This window comes from Camarhynchus parvulus, chromosome 4 (assembly GCF_901933205.1).
Source record: "Camarhynchus parvulus chromosome 4, STF_HiC, whole genome shotgun sequence".
Lineage (NCBI taxonomy): Eukaryota > Metazoa > Chordata > Aves > Passeriformes > Thraupidae > Camarhynchus > Camarhynchus parvulus.
In genome coordinates, this window is record NC_044574.1 from 62440973 (window position 1) to 62461387 (window position 20415).

Consider the following 20415-nt stretch of genomic DNA (forward strand, 5'->3'; position numbering starts at 1 on the left):
TGAGGGATCCCAGTGCGGCTGCGCGGGGCGGGGCCTTGGGGGATTTAAGGCGCGGGGAGGGCCCGGCGGAGCCATTTGCTCCTCGGCGGTCGGTGGGGGGAGGTTGCTGCCGGTCGGGGCCCTATATTTCTTTTTCTCTGTGTTTCTTTTCTTTTTCGTTTCTTTTCTGTTGTGTTTCTTTTTCTCTATACCTCTCCTTTCAACCCTCCCTTCCACCCCTCCCCCACCCCCTACTCCCTCCCCCAAACCCCCCCTCCCTCTCCCCCCTAGCCCTCCCCTCCCTCCCCCCCTACGGCCGCCCCGGCCCCCCCTCCCATTCCCCTACTCTACCCTACCCTACCCTACCCTGCTCCTCTATCCTCTCCCTCTTCCTTCCCTCCCCAACCGGGCTCCCCGCTGCCCACTCTCCCTGCTCCCCTTCCCCCCCCCCAGTCGCTCCCCACCCGCCCTCAATCCTGCTCCTTCCTCCACCCTGCCTTCCCCCAGCCCCGTCCCCCGCTGCCCTGCACACCCCGAGCTCTCCCCACCTCATCCTCACCTCTCCCTCCGCTCCCCTATTCTCGTTCTCCATTCCCCGCTCTCCTTCTTCCCTCGCAGCCGCGGGGCTCGGGGTGCCGGGCACTAATAAAGCCCAGAGGGCCGGAGCCCGGCGCCCCCGCCCTCGCCGGGGTCCCCACACGGGGCCGGACCCGCTCTGCGGGTCCCCCCATTGCAGTGCAACACAGCGCCCCACAGCGCCGGGGCTCCGGCTTTCCCGACATCACACTGGGGGGCCCTGGGGGGGGGGGTCCGGGTTACAGGGGCCCCCTCATTAGGAGGGGTCCCGGGGGGCGGTGGGGGGGGTTAGGAGGGGCCCCCTCCGGAGGAGGGGTCCCCTGGGGGGAGGGCCCCCTCCGGAGGAGGGGGTCCGGGGGAGGGGGTGGGGCCTGGGGGGGTAACTCCCCCTCAGGCACCGCCCCCTCCCGGGGACCCCTCCGCCGGACCGGGCGGGGGAGGGCGGGGGGGAGGGAGGGGCGGGCGGGGAGGGGGGGGGACGGGACCAGGGGAGACAGCCGTGTGTCTGACAAGTTTTTGTTCCCTGCGTGTTCACGCTGCAGAATGCCGTGCCCCCACTGCTTCCCTCCCCACCCGCCCCCTCCCTCCCCCGGGCCCCGGTCCGGAGGAGGGGTCCCCAGGAGGGGCCGGGGCAGGACCCCGTCGGGGAGGAGGGGGTCCGAGGAGGGGGCGGTGCCTGGAGGGGGAGGTACCCCCAGGCCCCCCCCCCTCCCCGGACCCCTCCTCCGGAGGCCTCCCGAGCCCCCAGGGGACCCCCTCCTCCGGAGGGGCCCGCCCCTCCCTCCCGCCTCCCCCGGGACCCCCTCCTAATGAGGGGGCCCCTGTAACCGGACCCCCACCCCAGGGCCCCCCAGTGTGATGTCGGGAAAGCCGGAGCCCCGGCGCTGTGGGGCGCTGTGTTGCACTGCAATGGGGGGGAGCCGCAGAGCGGGTCCGGCCCCGTGTGGGGACCCCAGCGAGGGCGGGGGCGCCGGGCTCCGGCCCTCTGGGCTTTATTAGTGCCCGGCACCCCGAGCCCCGCGGCTGCGAGGGAAGAAGGAGAGGGGAGGACGGGGAGACAGGAGAGATGGGGGTGGTGAGAACGGAGAGGAGTCGGAGTGAGGAGGGAAGCGGGAGAGGAAGGGAAAGGCCGAGGAGGGAGAAGAGGGACGGTGGAGAGAGGAGGAATAGAAGGGAGAAGCGGGGAAGGGACAGGACGGGAAGGAGTGCGGGGGGGTCGGGTTTGGGAGGAGAGGAAAGGAGCGTTTCAGGGGGAGAGGGACGGGGGAGAAAGAAAGGGAATACGCGGAGAAGGAAGGAGGGGTAGTAGAGAGGGACAGGAGGGGAGGCCGAAGCCTCCGCGCCTTACCTGCGGAGCCCGCACAGGGAGCTCCCGTCCGCACCGTGCTCTGAGTGAGCAAATGGCGGCCGAGCTGATTTCCGGGCTCTAAATCACCTCGGCCCCGCCCCGCGCAGCCGCCCTGGGGCCCCGCGCACCTGAGCCACGCCCGCCCTGCACACCTGAGCTGGCCCCGCCCCCTATGCCGTCCGGCCCCGCTCCTCACACCTGTGCCGGCCCCGCCCCCCGCTCCGCTGTCCCGCGGCCACGCGGGGGCGCCGCGCTCGCACCGCGCTCCGTCTCCGCCAGAGGGCGCTCTGCGGGGTCCCGGCCCCACACGGCGGCTCCGCGATCCCGCACCGGGGAACGGCCGCGATCCCGCACCCGGCAGCGCCCCGTGCCCGCGGCCATCCCGGGCCTGAAACCGATCCCGGGCCCGGTGCCGCCTCCATCCTCCCGACAGGGGACAGGCGGCAACACCCGGGACCTCGGCAGAGCCCAGCAGTGCTCGGCATCTGCACCCCCGGCCGCCGTCGCGGTCCTGCTGCAGCATCCCGTGCCCGCACGCTGTGGCCCCGCCCCCCGTACCGCTGTCCCGGGACCCTCGCCCGGCGCTGCGTGAGCCCCGGCCCAGTGTGGCGGGGACCGCTCGGAGCCCGGAGCGCTGCGGCGGGGTCGCGACCGGGGACGGGGCTGTGAGACCGAGTCCTGCCGGTGCCCGCTCGCACGGCGGGGCTGCCTCTCTCTGCCCCGGCGGGAGGGTTGCGGCTCTCGGCCGGACTGGGGTTGAGATTGGGGTGAGGACTGGGCAAAGCCCAGCCTGGACTCGATGCCCGCTCCTGCTACGATGCCGGGACGAGGCTGACCGTAAGCGGGCGATGGAGGCCACAGCCGGAGCCGGGATGGGGCGTTCGGGTCCTGCCGGGGTCTGCCGAGGGGTCCCGGGCGGCGCCGCCTCTCCCTCGTCGGGAGGATGGAGGCGGCATCGGGATCTGGATGGGGCCCGGGATCGGGATCCGGCCCGGGACCGGATCGGTTTCGGGCCCGGGACGGCCGCGGGCAGAGGGCGCCGCCGGGTGCGGGATCGCGGAGCCGCCGTGTGGGGCCGGGACCCCGCAGCGCGCCCTCTGGCGGACACGGAGCGCCGTGCGAGCGCGGCGCCCCCGCCGGGGATCCGGGCCCGGCGCCCCGAGCCCGCTCGCGAGGTGCCGGGGCTCTGCTGGGGCTGTGCCGGGAGAGCGGCGCCAGCGGTGTTTTGCGGGTGCCCCCGGTGTTCCGGAAGCCAGAGCGGCCGCCTGTCTGTCTCTCCACGTGCCCGTCCTCCGGCGGCCCCACGAGCGCACCTGGCCGAGGAGGTGGCACTGACCGTGCCGCTTGCAGCACGGGCCGCTCCCAGCTCTGCCTTCAGCATTTCCTGCCCTTCGTGCCTTGGAGCTTAGGGAGCTTCAAACAGCGGCTTTTTCCCTGCCACCAAGAAGGGGAGGCTCATCTGACAGCTGCCAGGCGAGATCTGATCCTCTCCTTCCTCTCCCTCAATTTCCCTGCACATCACACTCTCCAATGGCAGAACTGTTTTTCTGTTTTTTAAAATCCCGTTAAAATATTTAACCTTTATTTCCAGTCGGGGAGGGTCCTGCCTGGAATAGAAATGGCTAAAAGAAGAGGAAACAAAAATGCCAAAACCAGACGCTGCTACGTGAGTTAAAGCAGGGAAAGCCTTGGGATGTCCAAGGTTTGTTTTATTGTCTCGTCTGAAGCCGCTGCTGATGGCCAGTGCCACCCTTATTTCCCCCGAGGCACCCCACAGGGCCGCCAGGATGTTGCCAGAATTGTATCTTTGGGGCCCCCATCCCCTCACAGCATTAAATGGCTCCATCCTGGGCACTTCTTACAGGGGAGCAGCAATTGCACATGAAACTTTTTTTATATATATAAATATATAAACATATGCATATGAAATTCATTTTTAATATTGCACTACGAATTGGTTTATTCTCAGTCAGAGCAGTAACTGGATGAAGACCTTATGCTGAAGAGTTTGGGCAATGATTTATGGAAATATTGACATCTGAAAGGCTGGATGGAACTTCCTGCTCTCATACACAGCTGGTTTGGACAGCACAAGTGTAACCTATGTAACAGACCTGTGTTCTGTAACTATTAAACAACAATATGTGTGGTTTGTGTGCCTGCCTGGTAGTCTGAGTGTGATTAATCTAGGATGTTGCTGTAAAACAGATCAGGAATTACTGCCAGTTGTTTAAGCTGTGTCCTGGTTGATGTTCAACAGGTTGTACATTTGGGATCCCTGGTCATACCGTATTTTAATATGATTTTGTTACGACTTAAACTAAAATGACCATGCTGAAGTCTGTTCATTGAGCAGGGATAGGAATGTATGACATGACCCCTGGGCACAGGATAAACTGCAGTCACTGAGTTACTGAGGAGCAGTCAATGGTAACTCCGTGTTCGTCTTTCAGGGGAATGACTCGCTGGGGAGAGTTTGCTGACCTCCATCACATCAGCGGGGATACACTGAAATCTACTGAGGAGCAGGCAGACCTCGAGCAAAGTTACTGTCGGTGCTCTCAGGTGAACCAAAAATTATGTGTTCTGTGACAGTGCAAAAGGCCCCTCACACATCAGCCCTTCCCTGCCAGCAAAGGGAAATTTGCTTAGGTGTGTGTCACATGTCCTGCAAGCTGGGGAAACACCAGCCTAGGGCTGCTTAGAGCTCTGCAGGTGACTTGGTGAACAGCCAGTGGCGATGAGCTGTGCTTTCATCCAAGAAATCATTCCCAAGGGAGCAAATCAGCAAACTGCAACCCCTGCCAGCAGCCTATTCTTCATCGTATGCCTCTGCCTTGTTCCTTTCCTGCTCCACCCCCCCAAAAATAATAAATAGTAAACAGTAAATGAAGCCCTTCACTGAGAGCCTCCCTCCTCTGGGGGTGCTGGCAGCTGCACAGGACGTGTGGTTCTCTTCTGTCCAGGTTATCCACGCTATGAAAGTCACACTCTCAGGTCCAGGAGGGAGCAGGAGCTCGACTGTGCCACCCTGCCCCGCAGCAGCAGCGATGCCGCGGCCGTGCGCAGGAGGACCAAGCTCCCCACCATCGCCAGGACAGAAGTAGAAACTCACAGGTTCTCTATCAATGGCCACTTCTACAACCACGAGGTAGGAAATTTTAGGCTTGGCTTTGTCACCTGAGGGACAGAGAGCCGTGCCCAGTGAGGCGTGCCTCAGGCTCAGGCCGTGGTGTGGCTGTTCTTGTTCCCAGACATCAGTTTTCACTCCGGCTTTTGGGTCAGAAACCAAAATAAGTATCAACAGCCAGATGAGGAGCAGACAAGTGATAGAGCAGTTGCTTCGGAAGTTTAAGGTAAGTCTGCTGGCAGGAGGAAGCGTGGCCATGTTCTGGAAGCGTTCATTCCCATGTGCACTCCCTCCAGCACTGCGGGAAAGATGTGGAATAGCTGGGCCAGGATGGCGCATGGAGCGGAGTGTAAAAAACCAGATGGACAATTTTAACCCTGGCGGTGCTGCCCTCCCGCGGACAGCCCCGAGTTTCTGGTAGAATCTTTCCAGCTGACCATCCCAGGTAATGACACAGGCTGCATGCAGTCCTCCCGCCTCCATGTGATGCTGCCTGAGCTCCGAGTTGCACAATATCAGGCTGAAGGGCAAGAGATCTAAACAAATATGAATCCCACACCCCTAAAGGAGTATTCCTTGAAATAATGCAAAGTAGTGAGTCAGTCCCTTTTTATCATGCACCAACAGTCTAAGCTGTACAATGAAAAGCCACTGGTGCTAATCAGAAGGACTGGGCTGATAACACTGAGTATTAATCTAAGTCAGAACTAGCAGTAAGGACAAAATCCCCAATCCCTCCTCACCCAGTCATCCCAAACACACAGAGAATAACACAAGGAGCATCTGAAAGTACCTGTTTCTATGACTATCTCCAGTGCTAGAAGAAAAACACTAAAATACAGCTTAAAAGAGCTGGCTGACCATTTGTGAGGTCAGACAGAAATAACCCCTCAGCTTTCTCTGAGCAGAACTTGGAGACTCACACAAGACTCCTATTGAACACCACTAGAGTGCAGCAAATCATCAGTATTTCATAGAAGAAAACCCAATATTGCAGCCACAAGTTTTTCTTTTTTGCAGTGAAGCCCTCCTCTATTGGCAAAAAACTACCCATCCCTTATTCTAAATTTTAGAATTTAAACAACATATGTATTTATTCATACTCAGACTGCTCCCATGTTCCCACCCTTCACCTGATTCTCAGGGTTGCAGCCCCAGAACATGAGGACTCTGTGCTCTAATCTGTCTAGAACCACTGGCTGCAAACCCTCTGGGGTTTAGGTTTTTGTGCAATAGTTTTGGGTTTTTTTAAATTTCTAGTATTTTCTTCCTCGTGTGTAAAGCTCCCCAGAAGTTTTCCCCTTTTAAAATTCATTTATAGCCACACAGATATGTTCTCTGGTCAACAAAGAACATTTTAAAGAAATAAAAAAGGGGAAAAGGTGAACAGTTTTGGCCCTCCTCTTTCTGCTTTAGCTGACCAAACCCAGAGAAGGTTGTAAAGGTAAGGCACAGGCTGGACCACCTGGGGGCTCAGCCCAACCTGACCCTTCAGAAAGTTTCATACCAATCCAAAACTGCTGCAGTTAAACTGTTTCACCAACTGCCCTGGGAAACAGGACTTAGAGATTCTGTATAGAAAATCCTCATTGATTGTAACATTAAAATACATTGCAAAGACTTTCTCTGTGCCTTTCTCCAACAGTAAGAGCGCTGATATAGAGCTACATAAACAGAAATACAGGGAGAGACCACTGGCAGTTCAAGTTTGTGGACCAGGTTACTGTTGCACAGATTTGATACTTCTCCCTTTGCAATACAAATCAACAGGCTAATTGTCAGTGGAGACTAAGAACACAGTTATTAATTTCATTTTCCACAAAGCTATCTATTTTTCATGGAAACAGATAAATTCATTAAAAACCCAGCAAAATCAAGCAGTACATAACAATATCCTTTGCTGGTACAAATTCAACTGATACTCAGTCAAAGGCCCCTTTTTCCTCACACACCTCTGCAGTACATGATAATCACATCTCCAGTACAAGGACATCACAACTATTGTAATAACATTTTTAGTTTCTTTGAGTTTGTTAGAACAAGATCAGAACAGTTAACTAATCAATACAACTAAAAAACCAGTACCATATTTCTTTCCGTTGGTATTTCAAGACTCTTACCAAACAAAGCATTTGAAATTAAATCAGAAAAGGGAAGGGATACAATCCCCAACATCACTTTGCCCTCCCCTATTCCCCCCAACATATGAAAACTCCATGATTACAGCTTAACATTCACTTTTAACAAATAACTTATCATCATTTTTCTTGCAGTCTATGAATCATTTAACAATATCAGATTCTTCTCAGTTACAAGGCTGAAATTAGGCAAACATAATCTGAACCACAACATATTTTAACTTACTTATCAGCTAGAGGCAGAAACACGATTTCCACAGCACTTCAGTGGTGGAAACTGCAACATGGTTCATCTGCTTCTTGCACAAGGATTTTAACAGGCCACAAACCAGCACTTAAGTTTATTGGCAGAACAGTTATTTGTTCAAACAATGAAACCCATGTAAGCACATCTCAGTCACATGCACATCTGAGAAAATGAGTTAAAAACTTCAGTCAGAGCTAAATTGTGGCTCAGTCTCTCCACAGTGGTGCCAGAATAGCAGTGACTGACATACCATTGCTGGTAGAGAGATGTTTTAAGTGAACCTCACATAAAACAGCACACTTCTATGATCATTCCAATACCATTAAGTATTTCAGCACTTATCAATCCATAAAAAAATTGTGAGAAAACAAAAGTTAATGTAGAAAGCTATTTTCCATAAAGAGTAAGCCACTACTATTAGTCTGATAACAAAGAAAGATTTTCACACTCTTGTTTCCTTCTAGTGTGGCCAGGATGAACAAGAACACATGGAAATAATCAACAGCAACCAGAGCATTTACATAATTTCTTTAAGCTCTACAAACACTTAGTCTAATCAGCACCTTTTAAAAACCACAAAAAAACTCCAACAGCTCTGTTACTTTTATCAAGGTGTGGACAGAGCTGAACATGCAAAAAACTCATCAACGTGAAAGTCCTGGCACACATCCAGCAAGACAAAAATCCATTACTCTCATAAACTATATTTTCATAAAAAAGGATCATGAGCAGCAGTACCTTTGCCACAAAAGGACACTTAACTCCAAGGCTGTGAAAATAAACCAGCACATTTAACTAAGCTGCTCTCACACTGTGACTTGTACATACTTCTAATTTCCCAAAATATAAAACATTATTTAAACAAAGGCTCATGTGCTCCAATTGAATATCAAGAGCAGCTGTGTACCAACACAGGTGGAAGCTTGCCTGGCAAACTGATACTCCATTTTCCATGCAGAAAACACACTTTTAAAATTAAAGCCTCTTCCACACAAGGAGCAAAAAAAAGAAACAAAAAATCCAAGCCACATTCACTGGCAGATCACCTCCACGTTCTTTTCTTTGCTGTGTAAGACACAAGGCCCCAACCCCATGCATGAGGGCCCAAGCCCTCCTCACACACAAAGGCTCCCCAAACCCCTCATGCGCGAGAGCTCCCTCATGGGCAAGGGCCCCCCACAGCCCTCATGCCCAAGAGCCCCCTCAGCCCCCTCACGGGCAAGGGCCCCCTCACACACGGGAGCCCACCCCCAACCCACACCCACGAGCCCCCCCCCCCTCACATGCAATGGCCCCCCCACAAAGCCCCCTCACACACAGGAGCCCCCTCACGCACAAGAGCCCCCAAATCCCTCATGCACGAGAGCCCCCCAAAGCCCCCTCACGTGCAAGAGCTCCCTCAGCCTCCTCCTGGGCAAGGGGCCCCCAAAGCCCTCATGCCCAAGAGCCCCCTCAGCCCCCTTATGTGTGAGGGCCCACCCCAAAGCCCTCACATGCGAGGGCCCCCTCAGCCCCTTCATGCACAGTAGCCCCCCAATGCCCCCATGCACAGGAGCCCCCCAAACTCTTCACACATGAGGACCCTCTCGGCCCCCTCACACGAGGCCTCCCCCAAGGCCTGCTTTCCTACCAGGAGCTCAGACCAGCAGAACGTGACCTTTTAAAAAAGCTTTCATGGAGCTTCATCAGCTTCTGGCAGCCTTTTCCCCCCCATCCCAGTCCCCCAAACTGCTCTTTGCTGCACCATATCCCTGCACAATGTACAATGAGGCCACTGAGGCCAAGTCTCCCGGTTTGTAGAGCGCTCACAGGAAAATCTGCTCCTTCTCACCAAGGCTCAAGCACCCCAAATTCCACAGCAAATTCCTCAAAGTTTCTCCTCACAGGAGTACAAAGCAAATCCCACAGAATGGGTGACCACCTTCCTCCAACCACCGTCAAAGAAATGAGGGAGCTGTGCTCTCTCCTGATGGGAATTGAGGAACACCTGGCACCTTACCCAACAGTGCAATGTCCAGGACTAAACCACCTTTAGAGAACCAACCCAGACCCTTCTATAATAACTCAGCTCCAGGTGTGGTTTACTGTTTGGAAAGGTAAAGGAGAATAACAAACAATAATGAAAAAAATCCATCAGATACATAAACATGTGAAGTCACCGCAGCTAAGCACCTACAAGAAAGCTGCAGAAGGGCTTTTGGCAGGGACATGGAGTGACAGGACAAGGGGGAATGGCTTCAAATGGACAGAGAACAGATTTAGATTGGATATTAGGAAGAAATTGTTCCCTGTGAAGGTGGGGAAGTCCTGGCACGGGTTGCCCAGAGAAGCTGTGGCTACCCCATCCCTGGAAGTATCCAAGGCCAGGTTAGACAAAGCTTGGAGCAACCTGAGATAGTGGGAGGTGTCCTTACACATGGCACAGGGGTTAGACTAGATGAACTTTAAGGTCCTTTTAACTCAAAATTCACGTATCGTGTATGGTTCTTTATAAGTAATTTCTAACTGGTGCCACAGGACATACTCACTCTCTTATGTTTTCCTTCCAAGAGCTTTGGGTCATTCACTCTGACATTCAGTGACTTAATTCCTGTGGCCCTGCTGCTCCCTGTGTACAGCTATAACCACTGTGCCATGGATACCTGCCAGCAAAACCAGTCAGCCACCCTTTCCTAGGCACTCCATAATAATAGCCTTGTCACTGCTGTTGCCATCATCATCATCATCATCATCATTATTACTATTATTATTTCCTCTAGGTAACAGTATCAGAAGAACCAAGTGTGGCTATGGACGTACTACAACTAGGATCATCCAGGAAGAAGTCATCAGGTTATTCATTCAGGAGGGTACTGGGGCAAAGTAAGTGAGGCAGAATGATGACAAAACAGAGGGCAAACAATGGAAGAAGGGATAATATAAGCATATGAATAGGGCCTGGGCTTGATCACAGCAGGTGGAGTAGGACATTGAAACCAAGCCTGTGTTCCTCACCAAGGAGTCAAACCAGTTTCTGTGTCCAGGAGGCCCAGAGGGGAGGGAGGAAGGCAGGCAGGATGCATTCCATCCCAAAATTGCAATGCCCAGACAGATGGGTCATACGCTATCCTGTGCTAGAGCCCATTCCCAGCCAGATGCTAAGTGCCCACTGCTTCCCACAGCTCTCACCCTTCCTCCAGCACATCTAAAGGCTCTGGATTTGCCATGGTCATTCCAAGCTGTGTTGTCAGGCCCAGCAAGGGGCCTAAAAGGCAGTTTAGTTGGTTCAGGCTTGCCACAGACAAGGCCTCTGCTGTGTGCAGAGCAGAGCACTCTGTTGTGGCCATGTGTAGTGAGGTGTGGTGTATTCCCATGCCCAGCACACTAACCAAACCTCAGTGCCACAGGAAACTGATGAGAAGACAAAGCTTGGGTTCTTGACCATCTCCTCCTCTTGACCTCTCCTCAAACCATTCCCGGTTATCGAGGTAGTTTGGAGTGGCCCCTGAGCTGCAGGGCTGTGCTTAATAGTGCTTTTATTGATAGCTGTTGGCAGGCAGGCGTGATTTTCCTTGCTCCCATCTCACCAAAAGCCAGACAGCCCAGAATTATGAGTCTAAACGAATGAGCCATTAGTGCCAGCTGGCTATTTCCAATTGAGTTATATCTTTTCTGTATTATATTACATCGTTGCCTAGAGGTCTTTGCTTCTGCACTAAATTTCCCTAGCTTGCCTATTTTATTATCTGAGTATCACGATTGAATAGTGTACAGCAGGTTTTGTGCATTTACTTCCAACATGTTGAAAAAGAAATTGCCATTTCTCTGAGGTCTTTGCAACAGAGACTCTGAATTACATTTTTTACAGGGTGGCATTTATGGCCTTGCCCGACAATTGAAAGGTACCAGAAAAGCTGTTGCAGATTCCGGACATTAAGTCACTGGAATATTGAATGGTCCTGGTTGATTTCTGGCTCGTCTCCTGGACAGACAGTATTTCAGTGCTGAAGAGAAAGCCCTGGGCAGGGACAAAACTTACAAATAAGTATGTTGCAGAAACAGCAAAATGCCTCATCCCGTAGGAAGTGGAAATACTTCTGTGGGAGGAGACGGGTAAAATGGCATATGGGAATTCAGACCTGCTTTGATAGTGACAGGACTTCTATATCCCTGACAGCTTCTAGGCTCTAGCCTATGCCTGCAACCATCTTCAGCATAATTTTGCTATCAGTGTTGAATTATATTAAACAGAAATTTTTTCTCAATACAAATCACCAAGTACAGCTCCAAATTTATACCAGGGACTACATCAGTCCAAGAGTCCAAGTCCCTTAAGGTACTGAGCTTGTGCCAAGGCTTCACAGCACTCATGCTCAGTGCTTCTTTAACCTTCCCATTCCATTGACTACAGCAAGCATTTTATCTACTTGTTATGATTTCAGATGCTGCCTGAACTGTTACATTCATCATTAGGAGAATTCTTCCCCTGCAGGTTGCTGTTTGCCTGTACATGACGTATTCCATGCACACCCAGAAGCATTGCTCAAGTCACAAAAAAATCCTGACCCTTAAATTGGGAATAGAGATGAAAAACAACGATGAAAAACAACCAGGTGGTATTTTTAGGATATGTGAGTGAGAAAAATGGTCAGACTTTCACACCAAGAATGTACTTACACTAGAAATGCTTCTAGTATCGTTATATGTGTCTGAAAATGGCCTTCTTCTGCCAAATGGAAGCTGGGTTTACTTTATTTGCAATGCCTATAAACTGTGTTATTCTGGAGCTTTCCTCTGCTTGTCTGGATGTAAATCCTTCACATGGTTAAGTGCAGTTCAAAGAAGATATGTGCAGCAGAAGAGTATGACTAAGCCTATGCTGTGTCTGTAACATCTCTATACTCTCACCTGCCACTAAATTCACATTTTATTTTTTGACTGCAAAGGAGAAAGAAGGAGAAAATTACAGTCTAAAGAGGAAATGGAAGACATATACACAATATTTCTCTCCCTCACGTTCCCATTTTCTCTCTCTGTAACTGCTGTTTCATTCCCTGAAACCAAACTCTCATGAGAAGTTGCAGCTCACGTGTAAAAAATATTCCAGAAACTTCTCACATGTTATCCTGAGTTATGAATCAAAAGCATCTCATTCCTCACTCATCTGACCTACGCTGACTCCAGTGGGGAGACAGACTGGCTGGCAGCAGTGAAGCAAAAGCAATGTTTCTCATAAATACAAATATGCATTTTTCTAGGTTGTGCTCAGATCCTCCATCATCGTCATTATTGTCACTGCCGACAATAACAAGTGGGTGCTCCAATAAATCATCACAGAAATGATGAATGACTCCTGTGGGGTTATTTCTATGTGATGATGGGACACCTGATCAGACTCTTGCCACAGTGTTGAAGGTTGCATGCAAGATGTTTTCCATTACCATCTGTATGGCAGATTACCTTGTCAAGTGAGCAGTTTGGCTTATCTCTCTCTTTGAGTGACCACATTCACACCTTCCTCGGGAGGGGACCTCTGCTGATAACAGACTATTGAATATCGGTGCATGACTGATAAGAACTATAACATCCCATTGGGAGATGCTCCACCCAGAGGGAGGAGCCAAGCACTGCTACCCAGATATAGTCTGAGATTCTGGAACACCACCTAGGCTTTTCTCCATGGGATTCCCCAGAGGAACAGCACCTGCCTCTTCCTCCACTGGATCTTCAGAGGAAGACTACATCCTTCTCTACAGGCCCCCCTGCTCCAACAGAACCACACCTGATACTTCAGAGGACTGCAGCCACATTTTCAATTGGACTGCCACCAACACCCTGACCCACAGGGTGTCAGGTTGGGTTCTGACTCTGTCAGTGTTGTTCTACTGTACTGCATTGTTTATTTTATTCTTTTTTTTTCTCCCTATTAAAGAACTGTTATTTCTGACTCATGATATCTTTGCCTGAGAGCCCCTTAATTTAAAATTATAGCAATTCGGAGGGGTGGGGAGGGTTTACATTCTCCATTTCAGGGGAGGCTCCTGCCTTCCTTAGCAGACTCCTGTCTTTCCAAACCTAGACACACAGTGTAACACAAAGTCTTCATTATTTTATGAAAATGAGCAGTTCTGGTCAAAGCCATTTGTGCATAGCCCAAAGGATCTCAGTGCAGATGTACAAGCTGTGCTGTGGACATCTCAAACTGTCAATCATCTCAAAGGGATGACCCTACTCTCTTAGACCTTACTAATATCTGCATTGTAAATCCAAACCTGGTTTAGCTTGCTTCCCATTTGCATCTTGAAATTTGCTTTGAGGAGCAACAGGAATAAAGTAGGCCTTGACTATCTTCCATAGCTCCCACAGGAACACTTGCTCCCTGAAATGTGATGGAAAGCCTAAGCTGGAGAGATTTATTTCATGTTGTGTGTAGGTAAATTCTGCCTCCTGGAAGAAGAACGTAAGTGGAGGGAACTGACTCCAAAAAGAATAGACCTGAACTCTGTTATCAAGCCCCCTGTTCTGAAAGGTAATAAACCCTCAGCACTGACCTCTGTGAGCAGATGCTAATGAAGGGTGGTGGATAGAAGTTTTTCCAATCCTGAACTCCCCTTTTCCATCACAGTTCATTACAAGCTGAGGACACCATTTACCTGACTGGTCCCTCTCTTGTATCAGCACACTGAGTGTTTTCAGCCCTCAGAACAGAGCAGGATCTCTTTGTAACCAGGGCCAAAGGACAGGATCTCACAGCAATGACCTGGGAACAGGTTGCCCAGAGAAGCTGTGGCTGCCCCATCCCTGGAAGTGTTCAAGGCCAGGCTGGATGGGGCCCTGAGCAGCCTGGCCTAGTAGAAGGTGTCCCTACCGTGGTATGGAGTTGGAACTTCTAGGTCACTTCCAACCCGAACCTTTCTGGGATTCTATTATTATAAGAACAAACCAGATTTTTTTTTGTGCTCATGGACCTGGAGTAGCTCCCAGTAATTTTGGTACCATCTCCTAGTGCAGGTAGTGGAACTATCTTGGGGTGGCCATTAAACTTCTGTTACCCCTTTGTCAGCCCTTAGGTTCAAAAAAGTCACCCCTGCAAAATTAAATAACAGGACCTTTTGTTGTGTCCCAGGCTGTGTGTGTATGCTCTGTAGCACCACATTCGATCCCAGTCACTGTAAAACTGAAAACTTGTAGTTACACTTTCTCCATCATTCATCACCATCTCAAATCTCCCTTTGTCTAACTGCCAGCTCAGAAAGATTCATCTAGTATCTAAACATCAGATCAGGTTCTTTCTCCTTTTCTAGGTCAGTATCAGTGTCAAAAATAAGACAGAAACCCCAGTAACTCTGGGGTTGGGCTTTTTCCTGGGAATGATTTCTGGTGGTTTTTCTTTTTTTCCTCTTTGTCTTTTTTTCGGATGTACAAAGACAATATAGTGCTAATATTGTACAGCTGTCTTACCTTTGAGGTGCTGACAGATGCAGGAAGCTAGGTTTAGCTAATATAATTAACTAATGTGACATTCAGTACTCCCAGGATATTCCTGCTCTGTGAGGACAGCGGTCTGTGGCTGCTGCCCTCAACTGGAGTATTGCCCTCAGAACATTGTGATGTACGTTTTAGCAGATTTGAGAAGCGCTGCAGAGTTCCAGCTGCCAGGACAGATGTGAACCTGGCTTTTCATAGGGAGCTCCCCTGGGGCTAATGCTGGGCTGCCAGCAAGCTCAAGACTCCCTGAGCTCTCCTTATATTCTGGCCATAAATCCTTCACAGGCAGCCTGCAATCACTGTCATTGAGGGAAGGAAACTCACCCTTGGACTTAGAAACCCCTGCCATCCAATAACTTCGTGGCCTTGGGCAAATGACACACTGCCAGGATCTTAGGCTGAAAGCAGGGAGGCAGTGACGCCGTGAGGAGAAATTAGCTAATGCTTTTAAAAGGTTCCCAGTCAAACACCAGGGCACAGCAACTCTGCTCCCAGGAACACTGCCTATTGTTCCAGCTGCTGCTGCATCCTGGGAATGGGTCTCACATGAAAGGGTGACACACAAAAGAGAAATCGAAAAAAAAAAAAGGAAGATACAGGAGTAGAATTTCAGACATACAAGTAAATGATTAATTCCAAGGAGCGGCACACGTTGCTGTCAATGAGATAAACGGGGTTTCACGTGGGAGGAAGATGAGAAGGTTGGGAAGAGAAGGAAGGTAGGGCAGAAGCAACACGAAAGGCAAGAGGCAAACATCCAGACAGAGGGGCATGGAGCAGCACAGGGCCATTCTAGCAGTGCAGTGAAAGGATCTTAGAGAGGAGAAGCCTCCACCTGCTGTCTCCTCTTGCCATCAAAATGTTTGGATCTTTGTGCCAGCTACTCCTCCTCAGAGATGAGTAGCGTGAGCTGCTGAGACCTCTTAATGAAAACTGGAGTCCTTATCCTCTGGCTCTTCCACTCTCCCAAGTATCCCCCTCACCTCCTTTTGGCAGGCAGTGTGAGACTCGTGGGATGCAAAGTAGCTCTGCCTTCTCATGTGTGAAAAGCTGGGCTTAACTGGGAAGCTGTTTATAGAAAGGTGTGAACATGGTGAGACACAAATACTGAGATCCCCATTCAACTACAGAGGAGAGAATGAACACCCAGTGCACCTCAGGGTCCCAGCATTGGAAACCCACTGCAAAGCAGGGATCAGCAAAACCCCCGGACCTTTTAAGCCTCAGTTTTTCTATCTGTTCACATATTGAAATCCTCAAACGCATCCATTTATTTAAGAAAAGAGACTTGGAGGGTTTTTTGGTCTCAGCTTTGTGTTAATTAGTGCTTGGCATTTTTAAACCTTTGGGGCATCTTTGCTTGACGTATGCACAGGGAAAGGGACCCTTCCTGCTGTTGTCAGACAGATTTTGACCATTTCCTAAAAACTGCGTCCAAACAAAAAATAGATCCTTCCCTACTTATTTTTCAGTGAAAAAATGGACAAGAACTGTCTCAGCTATTCACTCAGTAGTTATGGCACTGACCTTGCACAAGGAATGCACGCTCAGATTCCTGGCCTGAATGCAAAAGACCAAAACCTCCTACTCACATCTCCCAGATCCCTGTCAGTGGATCTAAATGAGGCCCTGAAATCAGCCTACTGCTGCTGTGCTTATGTGGCTCCACCACAGAGAATGTAACTATTTGAAGTGCTTAGGTCCCAACAGGAGACTGAAACGGTGCCTCCAAAACCAGACCCCATAATGATGTGCAACACCCTCTCAGATGCTGGCAAGTAGTTCATATTCCCAGGTTCCTCAAAATACTTACATGGAGAGTATTTAAGTCTTTAAGAGAAGGTAATTTTGTTCATTATCAAAGAACCCTGGAAACCACTGGTTCTCCAGGGTTTAGAGAGATGAAGTGAACATTACCTGCACAAAGAATAGCAATCAAGGGCTGGAAATGGGAATTGCCACATCAGTCACAAGTGCACAGATTTACACCATATCCTCCAGGCAGCCCAAGGCCGCCCAGAGGATCAGAAACAAAGCCTGCAAACAAAAGGCTGGCCATGCTACCAATCTCTTACTGTGTGTAAAGGTGCCCTACTGTATCCAAAATCCTTTTTGGAATGACTTTTCAGTATGATTAGATTTATCTTTGATTAGGTGTGTCTTTGAAAGGTCATGGAGAAGAGGAGGAATGGAGGAAAGCCAATGTCATCCCAGTCTTCCAAAAGGGCAGGACAGGTGAGCAGGCTGTTCTGCCATTCAGCCAGACCTGGACAGGCTGGAGAGGAACTCAGAGAAGCTCAAGAGAAGCAAGTGTGGGGTCTGACAGCTCAGGAAGAACAACCCCATGCACCCAGGCAGGTGAGGGCCTGACCTGCTGGGAAAGGGGCTCTGTGAAGGAAAGAACACTGGCAGGAGCTGTCCAGAGAGTCTGTGCAGTCTCCTCTGGAGATGTTCAACTCTGCCTGGACATCACCCTGTGAAACCTGCTCGGAGTGAACCTGCTTTTAACAGGGGGCTGGACTAGAGGATCCCCAGAAGTCCCTTCGAACCCCAAACATTCTGTTATTTTGTGATTTATGGACTGTGGGGGTTTCACATGGAGGCCGCTACAAGAGAAGAACGCAAAGCTGTCAATTACTCACCTACAACATATATTATCTGTCACTAATCTTCTTTCCAACCGACTTCCAAATTACTTTAATAAACCATCTTTCTCATTTACTAAATTATATTACTTAAAAGTACCTACTTTCGATCAAAAAATACCCATATGACAGTGCAAATGTCCATAAGGGTAAATTCCATAAGCCTTCCTGTGTTGGTGGAGGATTGATATGAACCACTGGAAAAAGAAATGTGCACCTTTACAACTTCTGATTGTCTCTGTCTTGGTTGGGTGATCCTGTGGCTTGATGATTTAGAATTTTGATAACATAGTGGGATATAAACAAGACTTTTCAAACATACTTACTTCATTGTGTTTGTGATTTTTTTCTTTATAAAGACTTGCTTGGAATGGAGGTATCCACTTGAGAAACTTCATTCATCCATGAAGATTTCCATAACTCTATTTGCTACAATGAACAAAGCAGCCAAATTTTGGCATGACCCCACTTTTGTGCTTTACTCTCTAAAAAGTTTTGTTCAGAAAAAAGCCCCAGAAATCAGCACTTTTATTTAGGGAGTAGATGTTTAGGTGCCCGTTTTGTCTGAGGAACTTACCCAGGTACCTTAAACTGAACTCTTGCTTCTGACTCAATACTTACCTCTCCTTGGTGTGCAGGACATGATGACAGCTCTGAATGATGTTTACTTCAGTTCATGTCTTGCTCTAACATGACAGAGGTGGGTGCTTGGGAGCACTCTCTTCTACATCCCCACCCAGGGTTTGACTTGTGTTTAGGTACCAATGCTCAGCAATTCCTTTATCCAATGACCTGTGTGGCTCCCCAAGGCAGACTCTTACCCCTGCTCTCAGGCTGGCTGTTGCTAGCAGGGTCCCTTGGTGTAACTCAAGGTCCTGTGAGTGTCACCACCCTGGGCAGCTGTCCTCTCTGAGAGCCAGCCCTGGATGCCTCAGCAGGGTGGGAAAAGGAGTGGCAAGAGAGCTGAGCAGTCTCTACTTCCCCAGGGCCATTCTGTTTGCCATGGGCTCTCTCCCAAAGCAGTGGCTCTGAATTAATGAATTAATACTCCCCTCTCCCCTGCACCAGCTTGCTGGCTCCTGGGAATTACCTGACAGTGAGCAGGGGACTTGGTGACAGACAGACACTGCTGCCAGTCCTGCCCTGACATGAAACAGCACCTTTCCATTATAGGTGACTTCACAGGATAGCAGAAGTAAGAGCAAGGCCCTTGGCTGCAGTAAGGTGTGTCAGATTCCTGATAAATGCTGTGCTGCAATTTAACACAACTTTTCAGAGGGTGGCTACGCACACTCAGCCCTTGCTATTTTAAGGAAGCAGCCCTGTCTCAACTACTTGCCACATTTAGCCATTTAACTTTGTTAACTACTCAGAGGTCGCTGTGATGAAAAAGGTTATATGGGCCTAATTCCCAGTTAGTTCCTAAGATGGTCCAGCCCTACAGCTGGTTTCTGGAAACAGCTTTGAAGAAAGAATGTGACATTTCTGTAACGCAGAAAGAGTGCTCTTCTATCTCTTTGCCTTGGAAATTCTGTTTTCTATCAGCTTGTCTTTTTTTTGCACTGATTTTCTTCGCCCCACCCTCTGATTAAATGTTCTCCTCTTCCCCAAACTTACTGTCTGCAGTGCCTTTGGCCTGGGCTGGGTCTGGACAAGCACATGCTAGAACAGGCAGCCCTGGCACTGCTGTTCGGCAGCATGTGAGCACACAGAATTCCTGCTTCCTTCCACATGCATGCTGCCTTGGAAGCAGATCCTGCAACATGTCCTGCTCAGCCACAGGGATCTCTGCTAGAGAGGGAGGGGAAAGGAGAGAAGCCTTCCCTTCCTGTGAGGCCTGGATGGGCTGCAGAATTACTACGTGTCCCCTTTTGAGAGGAGCCAAACCTCCCCGTACTCTGTACAGGGGTGTCAGCCCAGGGCTCTCCCTGCAAGAACAACAAAAAGCTTTAGCAGCTGCACCTCGCAGCACTGAACTCCAGGCCACCCACTCCTGTCTTTCACCAATAATCTGTAAGGAATGAAGAAGCTGAAACTCCTGAAGCAATTTGGATCAATTCCTCAATGACTACAGCTAATTTTTTGACTAATGGTGTTTTTTTATGATGGGTTATGTATAAAGTATGACTGCACAAATTTAAGAAGAAAGGAAAGCCCTGAGAAGCATGAAGCAATTCTGTTTTCTGAGAGAATAGCCCAAAGAGATGATAAATTACCATGGATTAATAACTCACTGAAGAAACAGTGAAGTTAATCTAGACACAATGAACTCTGGATTTAATATACAGCCCTAGGAGATGGTACTTTTCTTCAATGTGTCCTGGGAGGCTATTTTTCGAAAACAGAACCAATCTGATTACTTCAGGTGTATGTATAGGGTATATTCAAGACCCAGGAAATGGTAATTTTCAGGCCCTGAAATATTATGTTCCTTACTTACATTAAAAACTGAATAAATGAAAGCACTGGGCTCCCTTCTGCTCAGAACAAACAGCCTCTTCTCATACACTCCTAAACAGAAAACAGTATTACAAAGCCACCAGGAGGCAGCAGATTAAAATATTTGTGCTATAAAAGAACAACCATTAAAAAACCCCAAACCGGTCCCCAAACCCTGGTGCTCTCCCATATTCAGCCTGATATGGAAGAAATGTGTTCTCCCAGCCCCCTGCTGAACATTCGGTTTTATCCATTGATCTCTCTTCTCTGCATACCTGAAATCAGTAGCAATTCCACTGCTGTCAAACAGCTTTATGCAGGTGCATGGTTAAAATGGAAATCAAACTGATTTCTGGAATAGCATTCACTGGAAAAAAATGAGCAAAACAAGTAAGTAAAAGTGATATGACAAAGTATGAGACCTCCCATTAGACTAAACTGCTTTT

General features: G+C 49.8%; 1 protein-coding gene across 1 annotated transcript; it reads right to left on the reverse strand.

Annotated features, from left to right (window-relative positions):
• Positions 1-554: 554 nt before the first annotated feature.
• LOC115903709 (translation initiation factor IF-2-like) lies at positions 555-3284 on the reverse strand. The gene is made up of 2 exons (XM_030948354.1): positions 1904-3284; positions 555-775 (listed from the first exon to the last, which is right to left on the reverse strand). The coding sequence occupies exons 1-2, from the start codon at positions 3282-3284 to the stop codon at positions 555-557; spliced, it is 1602 nt and encodes a 533-aa protein (XP_030804214.1).
• Between the last annotated feature and the right edge of the window lie 17131 nt (positions 3285-20415).

What these genes read in the sequence shown, in the direction of transcription:
- LOC115903709 (XM_030948354.1), bottom strand. Translation starts at nt 3,284, where the DNA reads ATGCTGAAGGCAGAGCTGGGAGCGGCCCGTGCTGCAAGCGGCACGGTC. An exon ending in TCCCTGTGCGGGCTCCGCAG is followed by an intron (nt 776 to 1,903) that starts GTAAGGCGCGGA and finishes CCCCCCCCCCAG; the next exon opens with GGCCCCCCAGTGTGATGTCG.